Source organism: Mus pahari, chromosome 5, assembly GCF_900095145.1.
Source record: "Mus pahari chromosome 5, PAHARI_EIJ_v1.1, whole genome shotgun sequence".
NCBI lineage: Eukaryota > Metazoa > Chordata > Mammalia > Rodentia > Muridae > Mus > Mus pahari.
Genome location: NC_034594.1, coordinates 107,915,370 through 107,926,503, shown reverse-complemented (window position 1 = coordinate 107,926,503; position 11,134 = coordinate 107,915,370). Strand labels below are relative to the sequence as shown.

Here is an 11,134-nt window from a genome sequence, read left to right as displayed (position 1 = left end):
TGCCACTATTTGATTCATTGATATTGATTCAAATGGCTAAGCATTAAAATATATGAGCTTTTGGGGACCATTCTTATTCAAACCACCACATTCTACAGTGTGATCTCCATAGGCTGTAGCACTCATATTGCAAAAATGCATTCAATCCAACTTCAAAAGTCTCCATAGTCTATCACAATCTTAACACAGTTTAAAGGCCCAAAGTTCAAAGTCCCCTCTGAGACTTGTGGCAATCCCTTAACTGCAATCCCTGTGAAACCAAAATCAAAAAAGCAGATCACATACTTCTAGCATACAGTGCATTGAATGTACATTGGCATTCCAAACATGGGGAAAGGGAGCCTAGGGAGGAAATAATGGACCAAAGCAAAATAAAAGCCCAGCAGGGTAAACTCCAGGTTCTGTATTCCCCATGTCTGATGTCACAGTCCTCTTTAGACCTCCATCTCCTTCAGCTTTGTTAAGTTCGACCCACTTCTTTCTCTTGTGCTGGTCCCACACTGGGTCTGCAGCTTTCCTACATAGGTATCCCATGACTCTGGCATCTCCAGCATCCTGGGGTCTCCAACACAATCCAGGCCTTACCTTCACAGCTTCTCTGGGCCTCTGTATAGGGACATCAAAGGAGTTTCCTCCCAGAGGGAGATTCCACAACCCCTGACTCTAAAGCCAGACCCACCTGTCAAAAGCTGCCTCTTTCTGCTGCTTGCTGGAGCTGGAAAGTGGCTTGTTTGGTTCAATTAGGATCGCATTGACTTTTCATTGTTGACTTCCTTCGCTGCTTGGGTTTTTCTTTCACTCCTCCACACAAAATGGAAGGTAGAGATTGCAGATCAACCCAGAAAGTAAATTTTTTGAAGGAGCTTCCAAATGTAGAAGTTTTTCACCAAAAAGGTCTGAATTCTGGGCTGAAGAGATAGCTTCTTGAGTAAACTCTAACCCCAGGACTTCAAGGCCCTGAGTTTGATTCTTAAAACTCATGGGCAAACTCAGGCAAGCCGTGGGGTGTGGCACTGTGAAAGGTAGCTTGGTCCCCAGTTGAGCTAAGGCTTGAAACCCCAGAGACCCTGAAGGGACAGTAGAAGTTTCACCTGATCCTGGGCACCAAGCTCCTGTCACTAGCAGCTGCCCCTATAGATTTGTGGCCACCAGTCACTGAAGCGCAATGCCCCAACCCCTCCACACGTAGAGGACATGACCCCTCCAGGTTCTCTGGGGTTTCAAGCCTTAGTTCAACCAGGGACCAAGCTACCTTTCACAGTCCCACAGTGGGATTACAATCCTAGCACTGGTGAGGCTGTGGCAGGTGGGGTCCAGGGGCTTGCTGGCCTGCCTGTAGTTCCAGGATGGTGAGAGATGGTGGGAGGGGACAATGGCATCTAAGGGATAACTCCTGAAATTGTCCCCTAACTTCCACAGGCCCACACCCCTACACACTGCACCCCCAGTACTCTAAATCTCTGGTGAACGCCCCCCCCTTTCTTTCTCTCCTGCTCATGTTAAAAACTCCAGAAGACATGCCAATACTCGGCCTGCATTCCATCCCTTCTAGGTACAATTGGGCTGCAGCAAAGAATAACAGCTGTCCCTTTCACTGAAGCATGCTGGAGTTATAGTCTTCCCACACTCATGCACACATCTATAAGAACTGAGTGTGTCACTTCCGTGTAAACCACAGCTTGATACTTGGTGTTCACTGCCTGGGAGATACTTACCACATCTTCAGGAGAACTCCAAACTGCCATATGGATAAGGAACATACCCTATTTTGGAATTCTCCAATGCCTAGCTAGTACAGTTATCTAAATATAGCTGAGGGCCAGCTGCACAGGCCTGGAAGGGCTGCAGCTGGGAAACTGGGGCAGAACAAGAGGTTCACGGCCAGCCTGAGCTATAGAGTGAGACTGTTGTCTCGACACGCAACAACAAAGGCGACCCCTCCCCCCCCAAATCCCAGTAATAGCAAAATCAATAAACAAAGCAAAGGTTTTGAGAGCACCCTGGCTGCCCCTGCATAGGTTTGTCTGTCATTATGACTTAAAGTTGCAAGTTCAGATGTCATTTTTGTTTTGTTTTGCTTTGTTTTTCCAGATAAGGTTTTTTTTTTTTTAAGATTTATTTATTTTATGTATGAGTACAGTTATAGCTGTCTTCAGATACACCAGAAGAGGGTGTCAGATACCATTACAGATGGTTGTGAGCCACCATGTGGTTGTTGGGAATTGAACTCAGGACCTTTGGAAGAGCAGTCAGTGCTCTTAGCCACTGAGCCATCTCTCCAGCCCCAGATAAGGTTTCTTTGTGTAGCCCTGGCTGTCCTGGAACTCTCTCTGTAACCAGGCTGGCCTTGAACTCAGAGATTCCCCCTGCCTCTGCCTCCTCAGTGCTGAGACTAACGGTGCTCACCACCATAGCTCGAGTGTTTTGTTGTGGATTTTATTATATAGCCTTGACTAGCCTGTGGTGATCTTATGCTATTGTGGCATGAGAGCTGGAATCAAGGGTGTATACTACTATAACAGTACCAGAGGTTGTAGCTTTTCCAAAAACTATGTGAGCGAGTGTGTGTGTGTGTGTGTGTGTGTGTGTGTGTGTCTGTCTGTCTGTCTTCGTATTAAAGAAAAAGTACAAGATAACATGAATAATGAGAGGTAGTTATTCATATTTTTTTCCTTCTTGTCTCTCAACCTTAGTAGATTCCTCCTTCCCCACTGCTCTTCATAACTTCCTGACACCCCCAACTTGGCAATTGAACTTACAATTTTATTTTCATTTTTAAAAAATGATTGTTGTCGCTGGGCAGTGGTGGCGCATGCCTTTAATCCCAGCACTTGGGAGGCAAAGGCAGGCAGATTTCTGAGTTCAAGGCCAGTTTGGTCTACAGAGTGAGTTCCAGGACAACCAGGGCTACACAGAGAAACCCTGTCTTGAAGAAAACAAAAACAAAAACAAAACAAAAAAAGATTGTTGTCTGAATGGTGTGCCTGCCACGGTATACCTTCAAATGTCAGAGGACAGCTTTATGGGTTCTGGGGATGGAATTGAGGCATACATGGAAAGTACTTTACACACTGCACGATCTTGTAACTTTCTTATCAAGCATGGATTATTTTTCTAACACACGTTGTTTTAAGAAAGCAAACAAATGGGCTGGAGAGATGGCTCAGTGGTTAAGACCACTGACTGTTCTTCCAGAGGTCCTGAGTTCAATTCCCAGCAACCACATGGTGGCTCACAACCATCCATAAAGAAATCTGATGCCAACTTCCAGGGTGTTTGAAGACAGCTACAGTGTACTTATATAAAATAAATAAATCTTTTTTTTTAAAAGATTTTATTTATTTATTTTAAGTATATGAGTACATTGTAACTATACTGATGGTTGTGAGCCACCATGTGGTAGCTGGGATTTGAACTCAGGACCTCTGGAAGAGCAGTCAGTGCTCTTAACCGCTGAGTCATCTTCTCTAGCCCCAAAATAAATAAGTCTTAACAAAAGAAAGAAAGAAGGAAAGAAGGAAAGAAAGGAGAAAAAAAGGAAGGAAAGAAAGAGAGAAAACAAAACTAGCCAGGCATGGTAGCAGATGCCTGTGGCACAAGCACTCAAGGAGAGGAAGAATTGCTAAAGATTGGAGGCTAGCCTGGTCTACAGAGCAAGTTCCAGGTTAGGGGTTCATAGTATGGCTGTCTCAAAAGTCAAAACAAACAAAGAGATAAATGTGATTAAATAAAGGAAAGCATCCAGAGCAGAACTTCTACTATGGAAGTCCTTCAACTTTGCAAGAGAAAAGTAGTTTTTTGTTTTGTTTTATTTTATTATTTTATAATTATTATTATTATTTGTGATACAGGACTCTCTAAATAGTCCTGGCTGTTTTGGAACTCACTATATAGACCTGGGTGTTCTCAAACTCACGGAGACTTGCTTGCCTCAGCTTCCTAAGTGCTGGGATTAAAGGCATGCGCCACTGCCACAACAGGTCAGTTCGGCGCTAATTTTTAATTAAATGTCTATCAGGTTTGGAAGGCTCATTACACAAACTCTGGTTAACATAAATTGAATGTTTGGTATCTGGTAGACAGATTTCTTGCTTATCTTCTTGATTTTACAACAAAACAAAACTTTCGTGAAGAATAATTTTCTGAGAGGCATCCGGGTCCACAGAAAGAAAGTCCGGTCCCCGTGCCTCCGTGACACGTGACCCTATGACCCAAGAAGCCATTTTAAGGCTGGCCTCATAGAGGAAACTACAACTCCCAGAATGCCTGCGCTTTGCGTCGTGCTGGCACTTTCACTGGCCCAGCCTTAAAGGCGAGCCTGTAGCCGGGCGCCATCTTTGACGCTGGCAGTCTTGGGTTTCTGCTTGTTCGGCTGCTGTGAGGACGGCGGGCGACCGCAGCTAAGAAAAGAGAAAGACGTGGCAGCACGCGGGAGTCGGAGACATTGTCATCGGTTCGGTAAAGTTTCTGTTCTCTGGTAACTAGACCCATTTTTTGATTCCCGGGTGACTTGGGGCCTGGGAGGGAGAAGAGGGCGAGGGGAGTGGCAGCGGCCTCCCCTCGCCCGAGTTTCGGCCTAGCCCGGGAAGTCTGAACCGGGCCCATCAGCGCGGCAGCTCCCCGGACTCGCGCCGGCGGCCGTGGCCTGCTGGGCTCCTAGGCAGACTTCAGCTCACTTTCCCACCCTCCCTGCCCCCACCCGCTCCGCCCCACCCCCACGGCGCCTGCTCCCTTACTTACCAACCTCTTCCCCCTCCCCCCACATCCGGTGTTCCCGACCCGGGATTCCCGGGTAGCCCCGGAAAAGCGACTGTTTCGGACCCCCGGAGGGGGAACTGACACTAGGTTGCTCTCTTCCCGGAATCAGTTTTCTTTAGTTAGCTGGCCCTCCTTCCCGAGATCAGAACAAGTGCCTGGACCCGACTTTACCTCCTCGCCTTCCTCTCTAGGGTCCCACTACTTTGGCGGTTTTCTCATAGTCCACATATATAGTCGAATTCTGGTGTCCTATTCCCATTCCCTACCCTGATCATTCCCGCCAAAGCCCTCATTCTCGAAGTCAAGAGCTACAGGGACTCTCCGTTCTTGTAGGATTGGTGAGATCGTACGAAGAACACCCCTTAGACGCCCATAATCGGTGCGGATCCCCATGGGGAAGGCTCGTTTTGTTGACATCTACCAGGCTTTGGTTCTGAACCCAGAGAAGGCGGCTGTGGAGCTAGTGGTAGACATGCTTTCGTAGGGTAAACGTGTTGGCATTGAGGGGAGGGGAGGGGACCCACAGAAAAGGAATGGAAGTGGTTTAAAGCATATTTTAGTTTGGCTGCTCATAGAATGTCAACTTATGAGTTATTTACAGGTTGTATGTAATGTTGCTTCAGTCTAAAAATATGAACTCTTGATAGAAACCGTAAATGAAGAATATAGCTTGTTACCTTGTTTTGAAATTTTATTTCCAATTAATTTTTCTTCAGCCACCTACATTTTTCAGAATATCAGAACAGAAAGGGCACAGCTAGCGTTTACTGCTAATGCCTAGTATGTGGAATCTGATTTAGCTGGCCAGAATTGACTTTTTAGGTTGCATTGGCAAAGTCAGTCTTAAATGATGACTGTTGAGTGATTCACTAAGCCTAAGTGAAATTTCCTGAAAATATTCCCAAAGTTAAGGGAAAGTCAGTGTTGTTGTCATGTGGTTTCACTAAAAGTACATATTTTAAGAACTGAAGGCATTTCCAGCAGCTGAAGTTCTTGATTCGGCAGCAAGAACGTGAACCTACAGTTTGGAAGACTTAACCTTTAGCTGCTTCAGATCCCATGACGGTGGGAAAATGGGCCTCAGTTCTCTTTTCTATAACATAAGGACACTGGACGATTTGAATTCGAAAGTTAAAAGAACTCCTAAAGCCCTGCAAGACAGAGTTTGGGAATGTTCTCCATTGCTGTCATTTTTCCTCCAAAAATAACCTGGCTTGGAAGTCATCAGTTGAAAGGGAATTTGACTCCCCATAGAAACTGGAGGAAAGGTAATACAAGTGGGGAGGGTCAGCTGTATTTCGGCCAGAGTAATAAACCCACCGAAAGGTTCTGGTACACATTGTGGCGACATAAAGAGAATGAGTGTATGTACTCTAAGTGTACCAGTTTCCTCAATCTCTCCTGGCAGAAGATGCAGTACATTTGGTGATGCTGGGATTCTGGGGTGCGTTTCCATTAATTCAAATACAGACGAAGACGATGTGGTAGAGGGAAAGATGGTGGCAGAAGGAGCAAATAAAGAGACGAAATTGCCTGCTAAAAAGAAAAGAAAGAAGGGTTTGCGAATTAAGGGGAAAAGACGCCGAAAAAAATTGATTCTTGCCAAAAAGTTTAGTAAGGATTTGGGGTCTGGAAGACCCGTCGCCGATGCCCCTGCTTCGTTAGCTTCCAGTGCCCCTGAGCAAGATGAAGAAAGTCTGTTTGAGGGCAGTATAGATAAACAAATCTATCTGCCTAGTACCAGAGCCAAAACCTCCATTGTGTGGCACTTCTTTCATGTTGACCCCCAATACACCTGGAGAGCAATTTGTAACCTGTGTGAAAAAAGTGTCAGCAGGGGTAAGCCAGGCAGCCATCTTGGTACATCTACTCTGCAAAGACATCTTCAGGCAAGGCATTCTCCTCACTGGACCAGGGCCAACAAGTTTGGAGTCACTAATGGGGAGGAGGACTTTACCTTGGATTTATCGTTGTCTCCTTCTTCTCCTGGAAGCAACGGAAGCTTTGAGTATATTCCTACTGATTCCGTAGATGAAAACAGAATGGGTAAGAAACGTGATAAATCAGCATCTGATGCCCTGAGGGCAAAAAGAGGGCGCTTTCTCATCAAAAGCAACATTGTCAAGCATGCCTTAATTCCAGGAACGAGAGCCAAGACATCTGCAGTTTGGAATTTTTTTTATACTGACCCTCAGCACATCTCAAGAGCTGTGTGTAACATATGTAAAAGAAGTGTGAGCCGGGGTAGGCCAGGTTCCCACTTAGGAACTTCAACACTTCAACGACATCTTCAGGCCACGCATCCCATCCATTGGGCTGTTGCCAACAAAGACAGTGGTGCTGTTGGAAACGGATTAGATGAGACTGAAACAGAGAGCAGTGATCTCCTGAATGACACTGTGCCTGGAGAGAAGTCATCAGGCAGCCAAGATTTAACAGCTGAGGACCTCAGTGACTCTGATACAGATGAACCCCCTTGTTTAGAGGTTGAAAATAGATCTGAGAGTCCTATTCCTGTTGCAGAGCAAGATAACGTGGTGCACACACAAGAGAGAGAAACGGCAACACATTGTGAAAATGCAGCCACAAATCAAATAAGTCAAGCAGTTATTCAGATGATTGTGGAGGACCTGCATCCTTACAACTATTTCTCAACCCCGGCTTTTCAAAGGTTTCTGCAGATTGTCGCTCCTGACTATAGATTGCCATCGGAGACTTACTTTTTCACCAAAGCTGTACCTCAGTTATATGATTCTGTCAGAGAAAAAATTTTCTTAACTTTAGAGAATGTTCAAAGCCAAAAGATCCACCTAACTGCTGACATATGGACTCATGACCCTTCTACTGACTATTTCATTGTGACTGTACACTGGGTCTCTTTGGAAACTGCATCTTCTCCCAGTAATGGTGGGACTCCCAATTTTAGGAAGTGGGCAGTACTTTGTGTTACAGGTTTAGCCAAAGACTGTTTGATAACTAACATTTTACAAGAATTAAGTGACCAGATTGGTCTGTGGCTTTCTCCTAATTTCCTTATCCCTAGCTTCATTGTTTCTGACAATTCTTCTAATGTGGTACATGCAATCAAAGGTGGTGGCTTTACCCATGTGCCATGCTTCCTGCATTGTCTAAATATAGTGATTCAGGACTTTTTCTGTGAGCACAAAAGTATTGAGAATATGTTAGTGGCTGCTAGGAAAACCTGCCATCATTTTAGCCATTCTGTCAAAGCCCGCCAGATACTACAAGAATTCCAAAATGATCACCAGCTTCCATGGAAGAATCTGAAGCAGGATGAAACTGGCCACTGGATTTCTACCTTTTACATGTTAAAATGGCTTTTAGAACATTGCTACTCTGTTCACCATAGTCTGGGCAGAGCCAGTGGAGTTGTACTTACCTCCCTTCAGTGGACTCTAATGACATACGTTTGTGATATTCTTAAGCCATTTGAGGAGGCCACCCAGAGAGTGAGTGTGAAGACAACAGGATTGAATCAGGTGCTACCCCTAATCCACCATCTCCTCTTTTCCCTGCAGAGACTCAGAGAAGATTTTCAAGTCAGAGGTATTACTCAGGCCCTCAATCTGGTGGACAGTTTATCTTTGAAACTTGAAAGTGATGCCTTACTAAGTGCCATGCTCAAATCCAAGCATTGTATCTTGGCTACTTTGTTAGACCCTTGTTTTAAGAACAGTTTGGAGGACTTTTTTCCTCAAGGTGCTGATTTAGAAACTTACAAACAGATCCTTGCAGAAGAGGTTTGTAATTATATGGAATCTTCGCCCGGGGCCTGCCAGATTTCAAGTTCTGAAACATCTGGCTCTTTAGTTAGATTAGGAACTGATAGATTAGGAACTGACTCATTTACTTCTATAAAAGAAGGCACCTCCAATGCAGGTTCTATGGATAGTTCAGCCGCAGGCAGTGTTGCTGTTGGGAGCAAAAGCTTCTTGTTCCCCTCTGCGGTAGCAGTAGTGGATGAGTACTTCAAAGAGAAGTATTCAGAGCTCTCAGGAGGTGATGACCCTTTGGTTTACTGGCAGAGGAAGGTGAGCATATGGCCAGCTTTGACCCAAGTTGCCATTCAGTATCTGAGTTGCCCCATGTGTAGTTGGCAATCTGAATGCATGTTTACCACAAATAGTCACTTTCATCCAAAGCAGATCATGAACATGGACTTTGATAATGTAGAACAGCTCATATTTCTGAAAATGAACTTGGAGAATGTTAACTATGACTATTCTACATTGATTTTGAGCTGGGACCCTGAAAATAAGGCTGTTCAGAACAATGAAAAAGAAATACTACCTTAATTTCCTTTTCCTACTTAAAATGGGCAGCTTTTGCTATATTACTATATCTTATTGCTGTTGTTACTATATGTAGTCATACTATTTATCCTTTAAAAAAAATGACTGGGTGTGTTCACAGTGCCTGTAGTCCTGGCTATTTGAGACACTGAGGCTGGATTATGACTTTAGCACATGAGTTTGAGACCAGCCCAGGCAACATGTTAAGATCCTGCCTTACAAAAATGAAAAAACCTGAGGAAATCTAAAATTACAGAAAGACTGAAAACACCACAGAGGCAGTGTAACGATGACAAAAATGAAGGTTAACTTTGAAAATTTCACAGTTGTAATTCAGTGTAACTAACATCTATCAAAGTCATTTGCATCACTTGAGAGAGAGGGTAGTGTTAATGAGAAAATACAGTGAAGCGTTGAAGGACTTAGGTATTTCTGGTTGGTAGATTGAGCTAGTCATTGATTAGAGTAAAAACTTCTTCCACTGTGGAAGATTTGATTACTCAGAAATTATTATTTATATAAATACAGTGATTCAGGACTTCTATGAGCACAAAGGTGTTCAGAATGTGTTAGTGACATATTAGTTAACATATTCTTTCCCTTCCCTGTTTTTTTAATTTCTTTAAAACCCCTGACACAGCTTGACAGAATGAAAACCCACAAAATTGTTTTAGTTTTAGAAATTCATAATTGCCTCACACTGGTCAGTTTCTAATGTCAGATTACTGGGTATGATAGAATTGTCTTTTATATTTAGGATTGGGTCTATATAAAAGGGAATATTACAAAACAATATAAAAATGACTTTTGGTCTTTGATTTGCTTTTTATAATATAGTACCAAAAACAGGGATTATATAGGTGCCTTTAAAATAACCCATTAGTAAAAAACATTAGATGTTTGTAAAATCAAAAAACATTCAAGCCTCGTGAACGTGGCAGACCCCATATGAGTTTCCCAGAGAATATTTCTATAGCTTGTTCATTTTTTTCAAGGGTGCTTCTGGTCCATAGCATGGTGTTCCTAACTGAAGTTTGGAACTGTATTTTTAACTGAGATAAGCAGTTGAGACTTTACTGTGTTAGGCATCATTGCTGAAATGAGTGAACTGTCTCAGTGGCCCGCCAGGTGCCTTTCCACTCGGAGAGTCTGTTTCTGTGACTGAGTGGGAGGCCAGAAAATGATGACTTTTAGTAAGTCTATTAGATGTTTCAGATTGAATAACTAATATAAGATCCCAATTTTTCCTTTTTTTCATTTTAGATTTGGGGATATTCCCTGCCCAAAAAATTCCTGGAAAATTGACTAGTATTAAGTGTGAGTAAAAGGTGTCCACTTTTTTTTAAGTCTTAATTTTAGTTTTGTCTTGGATAGTATTTGGCAAGATTTAGCCTAGAAAGTATGTAGTGTTTATTACATAAGAAGCAAAGTGGCTTTGTTACTGGGCTGGTTTTGAAACTCATTTCTGTGTATTAAAATAACTTTTTTTTTTTTTTTAATTTTAAATTCTTAAATGGTAAACTCACCATTCATTGTGAAGTGAAATTTTATCTCCCCCAAATTTACCCTTTTACCAACTGGAGTGAAGTCTTTAGCTCTAATCATCAATTATCAGGAAGCCTTTGCAGGGCCAGCATTGAATGCCATGCCAGTGATGCTTGTGTTGATGTAAAGGAAGAAGAATAAGCACCTTGAGCATCTCTGTGTGTCACCTGAGCTGGTTTCAGAATGGCTGTAATGCTGCTCTGCCTTCTTCAGCTCGCTGCCCCACTCTGTAGTTACTCTGTAACTATACACTTGTACCTTTTTTGGTTAAACACTCCCTGATGATGATTGTTAAACATACCATATACATTGACAAATATATGTATCTGTCAGTACATCCATATATATGGATTTCATCTTGATTTTGTGACTGGGTAAAATTTAGTAGCATTAACTTCATGGTACTTTGGTATAANAGTAAGTTCACTATTTTTATATTGAACCCAAATATAAAGGCTTTTATATTATATTTTAAAAGGATAATTACCCAAATGTTTTATTTCTATACATTTGTGTGT

At 42.9% G+C, this 11,134-nt stretch overlaps 1 protein-coding gene across 1 annotated transcript in view; it reads left to right on the top strand.

Annotated features, from left to right (window-relative positions):
* The first annotated feature begins 4,470 nt into the window (after positions 1-4,470).
* Positions 4,471-11,134, top strand: part of Zbed6 (zinc finger BED-type containing 6) — a 7,249-nt gene continuing 585 nt past the window's right edge. The window contains exon 1 of the mRNA XM_021199285.2: positions 4,471-10,388. Within this exon, the coding sequence (XP_021054944.1) occupies positions 6,117-9,074 (2,958 nt within the window). The 5' untranslated portion in view covers positions 4,471-6,116 and the 3' untranslated portion in view covers positions 9,075-10,388. The remainder of the gene's footprint in view (positions 10,389-11,134) is intronic.